Source organism: Rhinoderma darwinii, chromosome 10 (genome assembly GCF_050947455.1).
Source record: "Rhinoderma darwinii isolate aRhiDar2 chromosome 10, aRhiDar2.hap1, whole genome shotgun sequence".
NCBI lineage: Eukaryota > Metazoa > Chordata > Amphibia > Anura > Rhinodermatidae > Rhinoderma > Rhinoderma darwinii.
The window spans coordinates 45,322,771-45,340,889 of record NC_134696.1 but is presented as its reverse complement, the minus strand read 5'-3'; the positions used below and the strand labels follow the sequence as shown (position 1 = coordinate 45,340,889).

Here is an 18,119-nt window from a genome sequence, read left to right as displayed (position 1 = left end):
CTCCCTCATGCCCTTTATTATAAAAAATGTTACTTGCTTTGCTATTTAATACAGCAAAAATAAAAAACAAAAAAGATGTATAAGTTAAAGAATAAATTTTTTTTTTACACCAGATGTCAGAGGGCAGACATATCCAACTATATGGCATAGTCTGGCTAAGTTGAAAAGTCTGTGCTGAACGATTTAATGATACATATTTATAGGGGTCGGAGCTCAGTTTTTCTGACACATAGTTACAAATCCCCTGCGTCCCTTCGTAGCGTAATAGAGTTAAATAACAAATTCCTAGCAGCCTTCAGCCACCACTAGGTGGAGCTCACTATATATGAACTTATACGGAACTATCATTGAACTAATTGGGAGCTGTATAAACTTGTATGCAGTTAGCTCCCCCTAGTGGCAGTTGCAGGTAAGCAGAATTACACAAGACAGCATTGAGCTGTACCATAATTGCATTGCAAATTCCCTGCATTGCCACTACTACCCTGAGCTATAGTAATGCCACTACCACATTACATGACTTTTGCAAGTGTGGCAGGTCAATGCAGTTTGAAGCAACATGTACATGATACTGCATAGGACCTAATGTAGTCAATTAGTTGTGAAAGACTTTTTATTATTTCCTATGGGAAAATAAAGAAAGTCCACAGTACAGATGTTTCCTCTAAACAGAGCAGGGTCCGGGGCCAGTTGCGGGACAGGATATGTCTGTCAGCTATAAAACTTATTGAGAACAGTACTAAACAGTGAATTCTTGGCCATCCTTAGACACTGACGGACATTTTCCTGCCCTGCCGCTGTCCCTGCTTCCCCTAGGTTCATTTCATCTGTATCCAGCCCATATAAACGGTTGATGTATGTAGTACCAAATATTTGGTGACATCAATACCTCTGCTTGCCTTATGACAATGATATAGAAACATGAACTATTACTACCCCAAAGCCTGCTACACATGATAATGTGCTATTTACTACTCCAATTCCATGCGTTGCTATTGGGACATGTGTATTAATGACACAATTCTATTATAAACACGTAGCACAAGGAACACCAGGATACTTACATGAGGGCGAGTCCAGGGAAATAGCATTAAAACAAAGAAAGAGAATGATTTACACAGAGGCTTACACAGATCTCCCCCAAAACAGCTACATGTAACCTATAGCTTCTCAAAAGGCACACTAAACCTAGAAATGAATGAAAAACACACCGAAAAAAAATCTGCTTGGGATTGACTGAGAAGTGCGAGTTATCTGAAGGGATAGGGCTTAGATTACTATTCTCTACTATAGTTAGAGCACAGGGGGTAGATTTCTGCTGAAGCAAGGTGCCTCCAAACTACTGACAAAGTTACCTAGGCCCCTCATAGCCCCCAATTAGGATACATATAAAATATTTATTTTTTTCCTCTTTGAATTGAGTTAGATAAGATTATCATCATAAGGTTCCCTTTCGTTTGGTTAGTTTTTAACTTTAGTGTGCCTTTACGTGTAAAGGGGTTGTGCAGCGTATAAAAAAACATGTCTGCTTTCTTCCAAAAACTGCGCCACCCCTGTCCATGAGTTGAGTCTGGTACTGCAGCTGAGCACAATTTAAAAAAAATGGGACCGATCTGCAATACCGCACACAACTTGTGGACAAGTGTGGCACAATTTTCGAAAGATTGTTTTTCTAATCCTGTACAACCAATATTACGTAAAAAAGCTTTTACATGTGGACATATAAGAAAATGGATTGAAATTTCATGATTATCAGGATTACAAAAAATTAAAATTGGACAATATTAGGAGCATAAAATGAGTGAAAATGCAAGTGGTATACACATGATACGCCATAAGTGTCTGATAGGTTGAGGTACCCGCTCTGCCTCCACATTCTGCTGTGCTCAGTTATGCCATGGGAGAGATTGAGTGGAGCTGTGACCATGCACGTGCTCTTCTATCTCCATTTAAAGGGGTTTTCCCATCAGGGACATTTATGACATATCCACAGGATATGCCATAAATGTCAGATAGATACGGGTCCCACCTCTGGGACCCACACCCATCTCTAGAACGGGGCCCCTTAAATCCCGTCCTAACTTTCTGTGTTCCCGCTGACGCTTGCGATTTCCGACCATATAAGAAAAAAACAGCATAGCTCACAGAGCTATGCTGTTTCCGCGAGTCCCATAGTAGTGAATTGCAGTTACGGAAACAGCGTAGCATGCGAGTTATGCTGTTTCCGTAACTACCATTCACTTCTATGGGACTTACAGAAACAGCGTAGCTCTGTGAGCTACGCGGTTTTCTTCTTATATGGTCAGAAATCACAAGCGTCAGCGGGAACAAAGAAAGATAGAACGGGGTTTAGGGGGGACCCGCATCTATCTGACATTTATGGCATATCCTGTGGATATGTCATAAATGTCCCTGATGAGAAAACCCTTTTAAGTCTAATGGAGTTACAGAAAGAACCGGGCTGAGCTTGCATTGATGTTTCTTTATCTCCCATAGACTGAATGAAGAGAGCAGCGCCTATGCATAAATCCGGCAGCCAGCAGCTGGAGGTAAAGACGCCATGTTTATCCTATAAGAGGAGGACACCCAAGTATAAGACATGTGGACATATCATGTGGATATAATACTATAATATTTAAAAATATTCAAGCCTAAGCACAGTACCTTGGTGGGATCATCTTTTAATGCTGCCCAACGACCCTTCTTGGGCCGCCTAATCACGGCTGTGCTGCTGTAGTGATCCATGTGGCTGCCCATGGGTAGAGTTGGTGCCTGGGAGTAGCGCAGCTCTAGGGCACTGCCAGGGAGAGATCTACAAATGGATGGTGATAAGAGACAGTGTTGGAGCCATGCCCAATATCTGCAATTACATGATAAACTGTCGTTTTTTCTGTCCTTGCTTTACGGACATGTACGGTACATGCAAAACGTGATGCACATGCTTCAATCAGTCCATAAGTGTAGTATTTACAGCGACTAAAATGACAGACAAGGAGTACGCCGTTTAAGGCCCCTACTTTTGGGCCTTGTTCCTGCAGGCTCACACTATACTACTGTCGATTAGCAAACATAAAACTCCATAGGAAAAACTCACTGTAATTGTAATTAATTGAAAATTGAATAAAAATTGGACTTAAGAAAGTGTGAAGCTGCCGGAACAAAAATGGCTGACAGTGAAGACAATAGGATGCAAAGCATTCTGGGAATATGTGCTTTCTAATGATGTCAAATGTATCCTTTCAAAAACGTTTCATAGTGTTCTCAGTTCAGTGCTTGACGGGAGACCTCGAACATGTGTTACACAGACATAGACAACGAAACAAACAGGCCACAGACTCCGACATCTGATCTCAGGTCTACATAGACTCCATTGTACCGGCCACATAATTGGACAAGCACATTTTATTTTTTGTCAAGTCAAACATTGGTCAAGTACACACTTACAAAATGAATAGTTGAAGCAGATACTTGTGGAGTGCGGTGGTACAAGGGAAAAGATAGAGTGCAGCAATGAATAGAAGGGTATTTAAAGACATGATAAAGAAAAGTTATGATATATTTAGTAGACTCTCTTATAAGAAAAAAACTTAAAGGGAACCTGTCAGCAGTTTTAAATGTCCATCTTTGCAACCATTTTTTCCCATTGCTCAAATATATATATTTTATATATATATATATATATATATATATATATATATATATATATATATGCGCAGTACTGTGCAAAAGTTTTAGGCAGTTGTAGAAAAATGCTGCAAAGTAAGAGTGATTTGGAAAATAGAAGTGTCTATAGGTTGTTTTTTTATTATCAATTAACAAAATGAACAGAAGAGAAATCTGAAGTCAAACCAATATTTGGGGTGACCACCCTTTGCCTTCAAAACAGCATGAATTCTTCTAAGTACACTTGCACACAGTTTTTGAAGAAACTCGGCAGGGAGGTTGTTTCAAACATCTTGAAGAACTAACCACAGATCTTCTGTGGATGTAGGCTTCCTCAAATCCTTCTGTCCCTTCATGTAATGCCAGACAAACTCGATGATGTTGAGATCAGGGTTCTGTGGGGGCCACATCATTATTATCAGGGCTCTTTTCTTCTTTATGGTAAATATAGTTCTTAATGACACCGGCTGTATGCTTTGTTGTTGTTGTCGTGCTGCAGAATAAACTTGGAGCCAATCAGACGCCTCCCTGATGGTATTACATGATGGATAATTATCTGTCTGTATTTCTCAGCATTGAGGACACCATTAATCCTGACCAAATCCCCAACTCCATTTGCTGAAATGCAGCCACAAACTTGCCAGGAACCTCCACCATGCTTCACTGTTACCTGCAGACACTCATTATTGTACCGCTCTCCAGCCCTTCGGCGAACAAACTGCCCTCTGTTACAGCCAAATGTTTCAAATTTTGACTCATCAGTCCAGAGCACCTGCTGCCATTTTTCTGCACCCCAGTTCCTATGTTTTCCTGTATAGTTGAGTCGGTTGGTCTTGTTTCCATGCCGAAAGTATGGCTTTTTGGCCGCATTTCTTCCATGAAGACCACTTCTGGCCAGACTTCTCCGAACAGTAGATGGGTGTACCTGGCTGTAAAGGATCTGCCAGACACAGCTTCTGTGTCGACGCCCGTGGTTAATCAGTCTGCTCCTAGGTTTGATAGAGTGACTCAATCTGCTAGCACTCAAGCTGGGAGGCTGAGGAGTGGGAGAACCTATCACAGCCTGGCCAGACGGTTCTAGCTCCCGCCCTCGGTCTATTTATACCTTCATTTGCTGCTTGTCTTTGCTTGTGATTCTCTCTTGTTTCCTGGCTCTGCTGTTCCTGCTATTACTATTGACCTCTGCTTCATATCGACCCTAGCTTTTCTGACTACGCTCCTGCTCTGCGTTGGTACCTCGTACACTCCTGGTTTGACTCGGCTCGTTCACTACTCTTGTTGGTCACGGTGTTGCCGTGGGCAACTGCCCCATTTCCCTTAGCTTTTGTGTACCCTTGTCTGTTTGTATGTCGGGCACATATTGCGCATAGGGACCGTCGCCCAGCTGTACGCCGTCATCTAGGACGGGTCGTGCAAGTAGGCAGGGACTGAGTGGCGGGTAGCTTAGGGCTCACCTGTCTGTCTCCCTACCCCGTCATTACACTGGGTCTCACTAGTTTCTGCCAGGTCCGAGCTGATGGCACCGCTGGACATCTTCCGATTTCTTAGGGAAGTAAGCATGATGTGTCTTTGATCTGCTGCACTAAGTTTCCTTGGCCGACCACTCCGTCTACGTTCCTCAACATTGCCCGTTTCTTTGTGATTCTTCAAAAGAGCTTGAACAGCACATCTTAAAACCCCAATCTGCTTTGCAATCTTTGCCTGGGAGAGACCTTGCTGATGCAGTATGACTACCTTGTGTCTTGTTGCTGTGCTCAGTAATGCCATGGTGGACCTGTGACATGAAACGGTTTTCCACAACCTTCTACACAGCTGTTTCTGTTACAGTTAATGACTGTGTTTCACCCTACATATGAAAATGATGATCATTATCACCTGTTTGGTATAATTGGTTAATCATACACGTGACTATAATTTTGTAGGCAAAGGGTGGTCACACCAAATATCGATTTGATTTAGACTTCTCATCTATTATTCACTTTGTATTTTGTTAAATGGTAAAAAAAACTTCTGTTTTTGAAAGCATTTTTACTTTGCAGCATTCTTCCACAACTGCCTAAAACGTTCCACTGTGCTATATATATATATATATATATATATATATATATATATATATTTGTGTGTACGTGTGTGTGTGCCAACACTAGGCACAGCCCATGGACAGATTTGAAAGATGTGACAAACTACTGCGGTGCAACTATCATGCAACATGGTAATTTCAAATGTTTACCATGGGGAAGCACAACATCTTCTCATACAAGTTTAGTGGCAACTCCCCACGGCCACTTTGGTCTCATGGGGCCAAATGCATTGTGTGACTCAATGTACTCCTATACGGGTGAAATTGTGTGTATGAAGTTGCTGTGTACTCTCAGTTTTCTGGTTTTATATGAAAACAGCTTAGTCATTATATAAACAGAATTTCTGTATCTTCCGAATACACTTTAGGTTTCAAATCCTCACCTTTTTCAAAATCTCTGCTTGCGGTCAGTGAATCAGTAAATGGAAGTAGATAGACTGCTGATATTTAGCTCCTAGAGTGGCTATAATTGTAAGAATCCCTCAGCTGTTGATGTACACATAATTGTTCCCATACACTAACAGCAAGCAGAGATCTTGAAGATAATGAAGGCTCAAAATACATGTTAAAGTGGTAGCTAAATGTTTGACAAACTTCTGACATGTCATAGTGACATGTCAGAAGTTTGGATTGGTGGGGGTCCGAGCACTGAGACCCCCACCAATCGCTAGAACGAAGCAGCTGAAGCCCTCGTGTGAGCGCTCAGCCGCTTTGTGCCTGTTCGGCTTTTTCCAGAAAGCCGATGTATCAGTGTATGGGCTCATAGACTTTCTATTGAGTCCGTACACGATACATTTATTTCCAGAAAAAGCCGAACAGACACGAACAGACAGTTGCAGAACCTTTCATTGTACAATGATTAAACTTTCTATAAATAAAAACAGAAAACATTTGAATGAATGATATATGGGTGTTATTAGTAAAAGCCGATAAACTCCAGCCCTGTGCATTATGGGTAATGAGTGTTAGCAGGAAATTCTTGTAAATCTATGTCTAGGGTTAATATACACATTCTTGTGCACGTCACAGAGAAACCAACATTTTAGAGCAGGATTTACATTTTTTTCTTCCACTTCAAAGCTATTAAATAAGGCAAGTCAGCTCCATTGACATTTTAATAAATGTGTTTTAGTAAATACTTGTACTCCCCATGAAATAATTCTGGAGTATCTTTTCTTAGAGCTTGGTGTTCTGCCGTTCCACTGTTATTCCTCCTGGAAATATATGAATAAATAGACTATGGGTTTTACCATTCCCCTTATCAATAGTGTGTGTCCCTACACACTGACAATGTCCAATCCGTGCTGACAGTAGGATGTGTAGGGACACATACTATTGATAAGAAGAATGGTAACATTCAGTAGTCTATTTGTTCATACATTTGCAGGAGGAAAAACACAGAGGAATTGCACAACACAGAGTACGTTTCGTAAGTACTTAATAAAACACACACTTCAGGTCCTCTTTAACATTTGGCTTATGGCTATTGATACAGCATAGACATTATGCAGTGCTGTAGAGAGAATGCCCTCCCTTTGGTTGCAATTGGTCTTGATTTGGACACATTTCTTTCTTAAACAATTAATTAAATAAAAAAGTCAAATAAGAACATTTTAGAAACTTAAAGAGGCTCTGTCACCAGATTTTGCAACCCCTATCTGCTATTGCAGCAGATAGGCGCTGCAATGTAGATTACAGTAACGTTTTTATTTTTTAAAAACGAGCATTTTTGGCCAAGTTATGACCATTTTTGTAGTTATGCAAATGAGGCTTGCAAAAGTTCAAGTGGGTGTGTTTAAAAGTAAAAGTCCAAGTGGGCGTGTATTATGTGCGTACATCGGGGCGTTTTTAATACTTTTACTAGCTGGGCGTTCTGATGAGAAGTATCATCCACTTCTCTTCAGAACGCCCAGCTTCTGGCAGTGCAGACACAGCCGTGTTCTCGAGAGATCACGCTGTGTCGTCACTCACAGGTCCTGCATCGTGTCAGACGAGCGAGGACACCGGCACCAGAGGCTACAGATGATTCTGCAGCAGCATCAGCGTTTGCAGGTAAGTAGCTACATCGACTTACCTGCAAACGCCGATGCTGCTGCAGAATCAACTGTAGCCTCTGGTGCCGGTGTCCTCGCTCGTCTGACACGATGCAGGACCTGTGAGTGACGTCACAGCAGTGATCAGGCAGAAGCTGGGCGTTCTGAAGAGAAGTGGATGATACTTCTCATCAGAGCGCCCAGCTAGTAAAAGTATTAAAAACGCCCCGATGTACACACACAATACACGCCCACTTGGACTTTTACTTTTAAACACACCCACTTGGACTTTTGCAAGCCTCATTTGCATAACTACAAAAATGGTCATAACTTGACCAAAAATGCTCGTTTTTAAAAAATAAAAACGTTACTGTAATCTACATTGCAGCGCCTATCTGCTGCAATAGCAGATAGGGGTTGCAAAATCTGGTGACAGAGCCTCTTTAAAGGAGAACTTTAAAAATAAAAAAATCAGTTATCACATACAGTTTATATGTGTTGTTTAAATTAAAAAGGTAGACAGAATGCAGCAGCGCTGGTATGTGTGAACCTAGCCTTACAGTTCATAAATGACATATTGTCTCATGAGAAGAGACCTCGTGATCATAACAATACACTTCTCATTACATTCTTTAAAAGTGCTCCCCACAGTGGCTGCACTGGGAAGTGCAATGGGGTGATCATATCGATGCACTGTACTTTAAAGTCTTAGTTGCTTTTATCATATAGTGGTAGTATAGATTTGGGCATCTACATTAACATTGAGCTTCTAGGACCATCCAAACAACAAAATGATTCACCTGGAGTATGTGGATGAGGGTCTCCCTCGCAGCTGGTCTATCTCTAACTGCATGCGCTCAATCTCGGTAACTAGCTGCTCCTACAGGAGAAAGACAGTAGAACAATTATAAAATGTACCAGGCATCATTTCATTGATATAGTAAACCTCAGTAAATGAGCTGGCATCAATGGGACTGGTGCTGGATTATCAAATAATCAGAATTCTCAGAAAATTATGGAAATGTATATAAAAGTTACTTATTAAGGTAGAAAAGTTTCAAATAGTAAGCCCAATTTACCACATTAACACCATTATGCTACTAGAAGGCTGGTTTTAGACAGCCATAATACTGCCGTATTACCACCAAACAGAATTTAGGTCACCATAAAATTTGATTGGATTATAATCTTCTGATTGGATTATATAATTCGAAATTATATTGCGGTTCTGTGCCACCGTATCCGTGTCATATTATTAGGCTGTCTGGATTATCAAATACCAGATTAAAGGAATTTCATGGTGTATTTGTATTGACATAGTATATTAAACTTATAAAGCACTCTCAGAAATGCTACATTTCCCATTTCTGTCCCTCAAACCCATCAGCAGAATACAGGCCTTTTGGCTGTATCTAATGTGTAAGGATCTTATTATAACAGATTCAGGACACCAAGGGTATACAACAAGACATTAAGAAGCACAGTTGGTCAGAGGAACCAAGATTCAACACTATTGGCTTCTGAAGTCCTGAATTTGGAGAATACATAGATGACCAAGACTAAGAAGGCAAAAGTTGACGATGCCATCTGAAAGGGCCAAGGCATGTAAAACCAAGTTTCACATATGGAATCTGGAGCCAAGTTAGATGGGAATAATTGGGGAGCAAATTTGAAATAAAGCACTATGGAATCTATGGTTGCCAAAAATGTGTGATCAAAAGTATAGTAAAGCAGGAAAAATTTGTGAACCTCAGAAATCTATAGGTGTTCAATATAACGTCAATTATGGATGAAGATCTGGTCTGTCCATATCTCAGTATCGCTATCTGTGTGAGGGAAGGTTGAGTATGGATGTAGGTACTGGTGGGCAGATCACAAATAACTAGGGGAAGAATAATGGATACTAATAATATATATGGCTCAATGTGAATTTTGCTTGGCATCGAGAATTATACTTGGTGTACAGGAGAGCACTACAGTGGGATTTATGAGACTATGTTCTTATAGGGTACTGTCAGCCATTGTCAATGATACAAACCTTATTCAGAAGGAGCTCGTCCTGCAACTTTTTGATGTTCGCTATCTCTTCTGAGAGAGTGTTCTGAGAGAAAGGAAGCAACACAAGGAAAAGACAGTACATGAGAGGTCAGTATATAGTGAACGGCGGAAACGCATAGTGAAGACGGCCAGAGATAGAAGGTAAGAGGTTAGTTGCAGTCCAGCTGGCAGGATATTAATACTATTAAAGGGGAACCTAAAGGGGTTTCATAAAACTGGGCTCAAATAAGAATAGGTGGCTCAATGTAAATGTCCACAGTTCTCTATGGAACTAGTCCAAGTATCTTGTGCATAGACACCACCCATATGGACTGCAATGACAAGCTAAAGTGCATTGAGATGTAACTCTTAATTGCCGTAAAAATCAATGCTTTCCTATGGGACAAGCTGTTAGGTGTTACATACAACATCCCAAACCCATGGCACAATTATTTATCTAGTCATACCCTCAGGTGCAGGGCTGGAATTGCCTATAGGCACATTCGGCCTGTGCGTGTAGGCTTCCATGGGCAAAGGGCACCTGCTGTGGGGAAATTTGTAAATGAACATGCTGAACAGTGTGTGCTTATATGTAAATGACGCATATTCATATGTAAATTAGGCACTTAAAGGGTATGTAAACCTTTGAAACGCAATTTTTTATATATAAAAAGGTTAGTCAGTGTGATTAGTGCAACTTTCTAATTCATTTTTATTAAAAAATTATTTTTACTTTTTGAGATACAGCTGCTCTGTATTCTCTATACAGAGCAGCTGTATCCAGCGTTAAATCCTGTTCCCGTCAGGGACCGACGAGTTCAGGGACAGCGGGTCCTGCGAGTCTCATATGCAGGATCCACCTATAATCCATCACATCTAAGTTCATGACTTAGATAGAAAAACAAAAGAGGAGAACCTCCAGCTCACCTTGTAAGTACAAATTGATGTACTGTAGACTTCGCACGGATCCTCGCGTCGGCACGCGTTGTATGAGTTTCAAGAGAAAGAGGTTTTGGATCCAGCGTAGCTGTAACTAAAAAGGAACTCGTTCCAAGTTTAATGAAAAAATATATCCATTTAAAAGAGGTCAATCGAAATGATGTCCTCAGGTGCTGGGAGAGAAGTAGGAAATGAAGGAAGCCTTCATTTCCTACTTCTCTCCCAGCACCTGAGGACATCATTTCGATTGACCTCTTTTAAATGGATATATTTTTTCATTAAACTTGGAACGAGTTCCTTTTTAGTTACAGCTACGCTGGATCCAAAACCTCTTTCTCTTGAAATTCATGACTTAGATGTGATAGATTACAGGTGGATCCTGTGTATCAGAGACACGTAGGAGCCGCTGACACTAAATCCGTCAGGTCCTGATGGCACTGATGGATTCAGGATTTAACGCTGGATACAGCTGCTCTGTATAGAGAATACAGAGTAGCTGTATCTCAAAAAGTGAAACTAATTTTTAAGAAAAACTATTTAGAAAGTTGCACTAATTAGACTGACTGACCTTTTTATTAAAATAAATAAATTGCCCTTCAAAGGTTTACATAGCCTTTAAGGTGCTGGGGGAGTGAAAGGAGGAAACTGAAGGATGAACAAGGGATATTAGATATTGTGAGGAGCGCACTGCAATGTTCTGCTTTATTTTTTTAAGAGCAGACAAACATTTTAGAGCCTTCATGACTCGAGGTGTGGACATACTAAGGGACACACCAAAATGTTTTTTTTTAATAGACTTGAAATATTTGAAGTAGAGCCCTTTTACAATTCAAGCCAGTCACAATTCTGTATCATAATCACATTAACGTATTAGGTTTGATGCCTTTTGCGAGCATCCGCGCAACCCATGTATGTGCTTAATTAACGTATAAATGAATGTTAGCTACTAACTAGCAATCTGGCAAATATAACGTTTACTGCAATAGCTGCTTAAGCAGGCAGACCCGGACTAAATTGATCATAAAAATGTGAGGCCATATGTTAATGGCCCCACTTTTTTGAAGCATGGTATTATTAACATAGACACACAGATCAGGCAGCCCATTTATTAAAGTAGTATCCCAGTCTAAAACATTTATCACCTATACACTGAATAGGTGATAAATGTTAGATCGGTGGGGTTCCGACCCCTAGGATCCCCACCGATTGCTAGAGCTAAGCGGTTTCTGCCAGTGCCATAGGTTTTGAATAGAGCGGCATGTTCAACCACCGATCCATTCAAACTCTTCCTGGCCAAGGCTATGTGGCTGGGAAGGTGGAAGGGGGACAGGGATCTCCGTTCGAGTAATCAGTGGATGGCCCAGCGGTAAGACCCCCACCGATCTAACATCTATCACTTATCCTGTAGACAAGTGATAAATGTTTTAGGCTGGAATACCCCTTTAACCCCTTCCCGACATATGACATACAGTTACGTCATAGCCGGGGAGGGGAAGTATGGAGCGTGCTCACGCAGTGAGCCCGCTCTATACGATGCGGGTGTCGGCTGTTTGTTACAGCCGACACTTCAGAGTAACGAGTGGCATCGCGCTCGAGCGCGATCCGGCTCGTTTAACTCATTAAATGCTGCGGTCAATAGCGACCGCAGCATTTAAATCGTTAGAAAGAGGGGGGCGGCCCCCTCTAACAGCTCATCACGCCCCCCGCAACGCAATTGCGGGGGGGCGATGGTTGCTATGGCTGCCTGGGGGCCTAATGAAGGCCCCCAGGTCTGCCATCTTTGTGCACCTATTAAGCCCTGCCTCCAGCAGGGCTTAATAGATGCCTGTCAGAATCACGATATACTGCAATACATTAGTCCCCTAGGGGAACTAATAAAAAAAGTAAAATTGAGTTAAATAAAGTTGTTTTTTTTGTGTAAAAAAAACAAAACCTTTTTCCATTTTCCCCCTAGAGCATAGTAAAAAAATAAATAAATAAACATAATTGGTATCACTACATCCGTAAAAGTCTTAACTATTACAATAGATCATTATTTAACCTGCACAGTGAACGCCGTAAAAAAAAAAATTTTAAACGCCAGAATCTCTATTTTTTTGGTCACCTCATCTCCCACAAAAAATTAAATAAAAAGTGATCAAACCGTCGCATGTACCCCAAAATGGTATAATTAAAAACTACAGCTTATCCCGCAAAAAATAAGTCCTCATATCACTTAATAGACGGAAAAATAAAAAAGTTATGGCTCTCGGAATTTGGCGACACAAAATAAATTTTCTTTTTTACACTTAGGTTTTTACATGTAAAAGTAGTAAAATATAGAAAAAACTATATATATTTGGTATCGCTGTAATGGTATTGACCCCCAGAATGAAGTTAACATGTTGTTTTAAATGCACAGTGAATTCTGTAAAAACGGCGCGCAAAAAACCATGGAGGAATCACTGTTTTTTTTCAATTTCTACCCCACAAATAATTTTTTCCCGTTTCCTAGTACATTATATGGCAAAATAAATAGTGCTACGAAAAACTACAACTCGTCCCGCAAAAATCAAGCCCTCATAGTACTATATCGATGGAAAAATAAAGATGTTATGGCTTTTGGAAGGTGGGGAGGAAAAAACGAAAATGAAAATCTGAAAAAGGGCTGCGGCGGGAAGGGGTTAAAGACCATACAGGCTGCAGTCTATGGATATAAATACAAGCTTAATAGGGTTGTCCAAGATTAGAAAAAAGGGTCTGCTTTTTTTCCAGAAACAGTGCCAGTCTTGTCCATGGACTGTGCCTGGTATTACAGCTCAGCCTCATTCAAGCGATCTATTAATATAAGTGACACAATAACCACAGCAATGTCATTCATTCATTCATTCATTCAAAACTAAAACATTCTGACAATTTCTAGATAAATCAGTTGTCATGCTCTTGGGCTTTGGACGCTCGAATCAAAAGGTGCGAATTTACAAAATGTTTGCTGAATCTGGAGGTTGCAGACTTTACGAAGACTCATATCTGTCACCGGCTAAGGCCATTAAAACAGAACATAATGAAAGGAGCCATCGGTCAGTGTATGGCCTGGATGCTTACCTTCTCCTCCAGGGCTCCCATCCTCTCCTTAAGATGCAACTGCAGTCTTTCGTTTGATTCAGACAGGAGTTTATCGACAGTGTCCGACAGACGCTTGTTGTGTTCATCGTTCATTTTCTCTCTTTGACGGGCCTGTAGGAGACAGCAGACATTCAGCATACACAAGTAGTAAACCAAGGAGTGTGACCTCCAATGGATCATTTTCTGAGTGAAGTTTATTTTTGCAACTACAGTCCACAATGAACTAAATTTTGCAGGTACCACTAAATAACTAATTCCAATAATATAGCTTGAATCACAGAATGGTCACTGTGATTGCACATATAGGGGGGGGGGATTTATTAAGACTGATGTTTCATACACAGTCTTTATAGGAAACAAGTTGGTGTAAGATGCAACAAATTTATTAGGAAGCCTCTTAATAAATTAGTCTCATCTTTAGCTCTCCGTGCGCCACTGTGTGAAATATATGCCAGTCAGGAGCTGGCATATATTTTCCTTATAGTTTATGCCAGTTTCTGGCGTAAAATAAAGTTAATGCGTAAAGCTACAGTGACCCCACCCCTTCCACTAAGCTCCACCCACTTTTTAGAAAAATGTCAAGAACGACGGAAACTGCCCAAAAGACATGCGTGAGCTAGAAACCGTAGAATCAGTAGAAATTTTGTATAATGTGGAATATCAGTCCACAAGGTGCAGGTTTCTACGGATCGGGGATAAGAAGTTGACCGTAGTCTACCCTTTGTAGTTCCTGGTTCTTCTCTTCTAGCTGGGCTTCAAGTTGACGGAGCCTTTCTTCAAAATTCCCATGTCTCTCCTCTGCCTGGTTACACAGAAAAAAATGACAGAGGAAAAATACATAGTAAGCAATGGCAATTTTAATTAAATAATTTATAGCAGATCATGTAGCACAGTAATATTCACTGGTCTATAGACAACACCTGATTATTTAGATCAGTTACCTTCTTGCGAGGTGCGCAAGAGCTGTTCATCTGTAACACTTGTAGAAATGAAGCAGCTCATTAACTGGGGCACAAGAGACACAATGCAAATCCAGCCATTGTTTCCAGATGAGCCGTTTAGTACAATATGACAACTTTCCAGAGTTTTTTCCTGATAACATGTGTTCCTAGATAGACATGAGTCTCAAAATGTCACAGATCTCTTACTTCCTACCACTTGGGAATCATTCCTAACAGAATAAACTTTTTGGTCTTTAACCTGTGGCTTCCCTACTGTTATAAAACTACCACTCCAAAAGCTGGAGAGCCACAGGTTAGGTATCACCGGATAATATGAATCCCAAGAGTCAAGGGGTATCAGGGTTACCATTATTTTGTGGCAGGCCTTAGTGTGATTTATGTTTTTGAGCTGAGGATGATACCAGAGGTCCACCAGTTAAGAGATGATGCATAATTTGGACCTTTAGGAGGCGTTAATCGATACCCAGAAACCAAGGAGTGCATCTCCTAAAGCACTAGCTCCATCTATTTATCTTTATATCGTTTTTGTACTTGCAAGGTGTACCCACAGGCCTAGGGATCAAACCTCTTCAGTAATTTCCTTATTCTCTGTGCAAGCACTGCTATGGTGCCATACACATTGGTGCAGACCATTGATATTAATCCGATTTGTATTTATTTCAGTGGGTTTCAACGTGCCCTTCGATCCTTTGTTCCCCTAGGACATAAACCACTGCCAGAGATCTATGAGAGGCTTATTTCCCTCTCCCCACTGAAAGAGACATGAATACTCGGCATATCCAAGCGTGCATGTTTATGGCGGTCGGGAAAGATAGATAGCTATCTAATGTGTGTGGCCCATGAACGTTTTTTGGGGACTCTAGCTATGGGAAGGCTTTACTTATCAAAGTAGTAGAGATCGCTCTGTGCATATCTTACATATGGATGAGATTTATGAAAATAGTGTCCCCCAGCCGGCAGGCACTGTCCCAGAGAAGAGCACTGTAGACAGAACGTAACGTTATTGAGCTATGAGCTGCAATTATATATTCCCAAAAAAAACACTTTAAATTGTCAGCACCACTGACCATGTTCCTATGTGTCAATTCTCCGATTTTTATAAATCATTTCTGTTAGTAATAATGCTTCAAGGTCAATTTTTCAACTTCCCACATTCCCACAATATTGTAATCTCCTTAACAGACCAAAGAGACCAATGTTGGCAATAGAATGGGGCACATGTCATGCAGTCTTGTGAGAAGGCAATAGGGCATGTAGAGGACAGACCCTGTCCGTGGTGCTTGAGGGCCCAAAGGTCTGTCGCATAGAAGATCAGCAGGATTATATATAGGCAGTGCAGAGGAGAGGTGACAAATAATGATAATTACACAATAATGTACAGTAGTACCTGTAGACAGAGCTACACAAATGAATGCTAATGTATATAGATCCTACACAGTGTGAAGTCATTTCTTACAATGACACATGCTGGTTAGGGGCCGATATTACACCAGGGACCATGATCTTCAAGCTATGCCTCTGGGGGGAGTGCAATAAACCTGCATTAAAGAATTTATTATAAAACAATCTAATTAGAATAATAATATTTGTATTTATGTGTCATTTATGCAAATTTCCAAGTTAAACCATAATCCTGACGGGTCATCTAATTCCAAAAAAGAAAAGAGAATCCAGGCATCTTCCACAATGTAGAAGACTGAATAAGAGAGCTATGTGGCCCCCTTCACCGCTCACCCCCGCTGTGTGCTCTGATTAGACAGCATGTAAGTAGAGATACCTTGCTGAGAGCGGCCACTCGCTGCGCCAGCTGAGCCTCTATCTCTGGTAACGTCTCCGCCTTCTGAAGGGTCTGTTGCAATTTCTGCTTGGCGTCTTCTAGCCACTCCTGCAGCTGACGGTTCTTCTCTTCACTCTGCAGAGGGAGTCATGTCAGCAAAGCAAAGTTGAATGGTCAATAACTAGCAAGGCAAGGATGTGGGACTGTCAGCCCCATAAATCTACACTGCTTGGAAGAGACCCTATGCAATCATTTCTAATCTACCATGCCTGTAATTTCCCTTTCAGTGAGCAGGCAGATCAATAGCACAGTGAAGACTCATAACGTAAAGGTCAAAATCTCTGCCCAGTGACCTGAAACTTTGCATATAATCTAAGGTCACTGTCTAACGCACTGATTATAAAGTCCACTCGGTCTACATCAGCAGTGGACAACCTATGGCCTTCCAAACTTCATCTCCCTTGATGCCTGTCAGGCAAATAAAGAACGCCAAGCTTCATGGGAGATATGGGTCAAAAACCGATGGGGAACAAAGGCTGTCAAACTACATAATACATGAAATATGATGTCTTACTTATTCATACTTAGAACGGACTTGTAATTGAATTAACAATAAGTACATCCTGTCCCCTATATATATTAAGATGCTAAAGTGCTCTAGAGGCTACCTATGGAGTTGTACTGTAAACCCTCATCAATAATCACTTTCTGTTCCATGGACAGCTAGCATAAGCAGCTGACAAACTCTTTTATTTGTCCTGTTTGCTCAGAAAACTCAGATGACATCACTGCACAGCACCACCGTGGTGATGTCATCGGTCCCAGCTCTGAATGATCCAAATTTAGTTAAAAGGGGTTGTCTGGTTAAAAAAATAAAAATAATTTTCATATACCCTATTAGAGAATACTAAGTTAAATAAAGGAAAGTTCCTTATTTGGAACCTCCATAATTTAGCTGGAGTAGAGGATGGATACAAAGTGTGTCTCCCTCTTTCTGGAGGACCTGGCCTGTCCATGCATCGCAAGAATAGCACATTGATTTAAATGGGCACCATGTAATAATTCATTTTCCCTGACATGGTGCTTCAGGAGAATTGAACACTTGCTGGTAGGTTCTTGCGCAAATTGCAGCTGATCGCGGACTTTCCTACTAGCCTATGATCATGTTATTTTAGGGGACTCTAAAAATAAAAATTGATTGCTGAACCCCTTTAAAAAGATAAAAGCAGAAGTAGTGATTTAGTAAGTTGACCAGTGGTAGACAAGGGGCCCACTGTGAGTCTGTTGCTCAAGGGCCAACATAAATTTGGAGATGGTCCTTGATCATTATAGAAATTATAATGATAAGGGATTATTACTAATCTGTGATACATTACCTGTCTGTATAGGGAGTCTTTACTGGCAAGCTCATTCTCCAACTTGTCATTGACATCATGGAGTGATGTGGCTTCTCTCTGCGCACTTAGGTAGCGTTTCTCTAAAGTGGTAATCCGTTCTTCCATATCTTCCCTTTGTGCCAGAGC

At 40.9% G+C, this 18,119-nt stretch overlaps 1 protein-coding gene across 5 annotated transcripts in view; it reads right to left on the bottom strand.

The window, feature by feature from the left end:
- The window catches only part of PPFIA3 (PPFI scaffold protein A3), a 109,087-nt gene that overhangs the window by 37,264 nt on the left and 53,704 nt on the right, over positions 1-18,119 (bottom strand). For 4 of the 5 annotated variants that reach the window (XM_075839823.1, XM_075839828.1, XM_075839825.1 and 1 more), the window contains exons 8-14: positions 17,973-18,119; positions 16,597-16,731; positions 14,576-14,659; positions 13,837-13,968; positions 9,815-9,877; positions 8,577-8,656; positions 2,665-2,812 (exon numbers count right to left, since the gene is read on the bottom strand). In XM_075839823.1, coding sequence (XP_075695938.1) covers positions 2,665-2,812; positions 8,577-8,656; positions 9,815-9,877; positions 13,837-13,968; positions 14,576-14,659; positions 16,597-16,731; positions 17,973-18,119 — 789 coding nt within the window. The remainder of the gene's footprint in view (positions 1-2,664; positions 2,813-8,576; positions 8,657-9,814; positions 9,878-13,836; positions 13,969-14,575; positions 14,660-16,596; positions 16,732-17,972) is intronic. The other variant, XM_075839824.1, reaches the window with a different exon arrangement.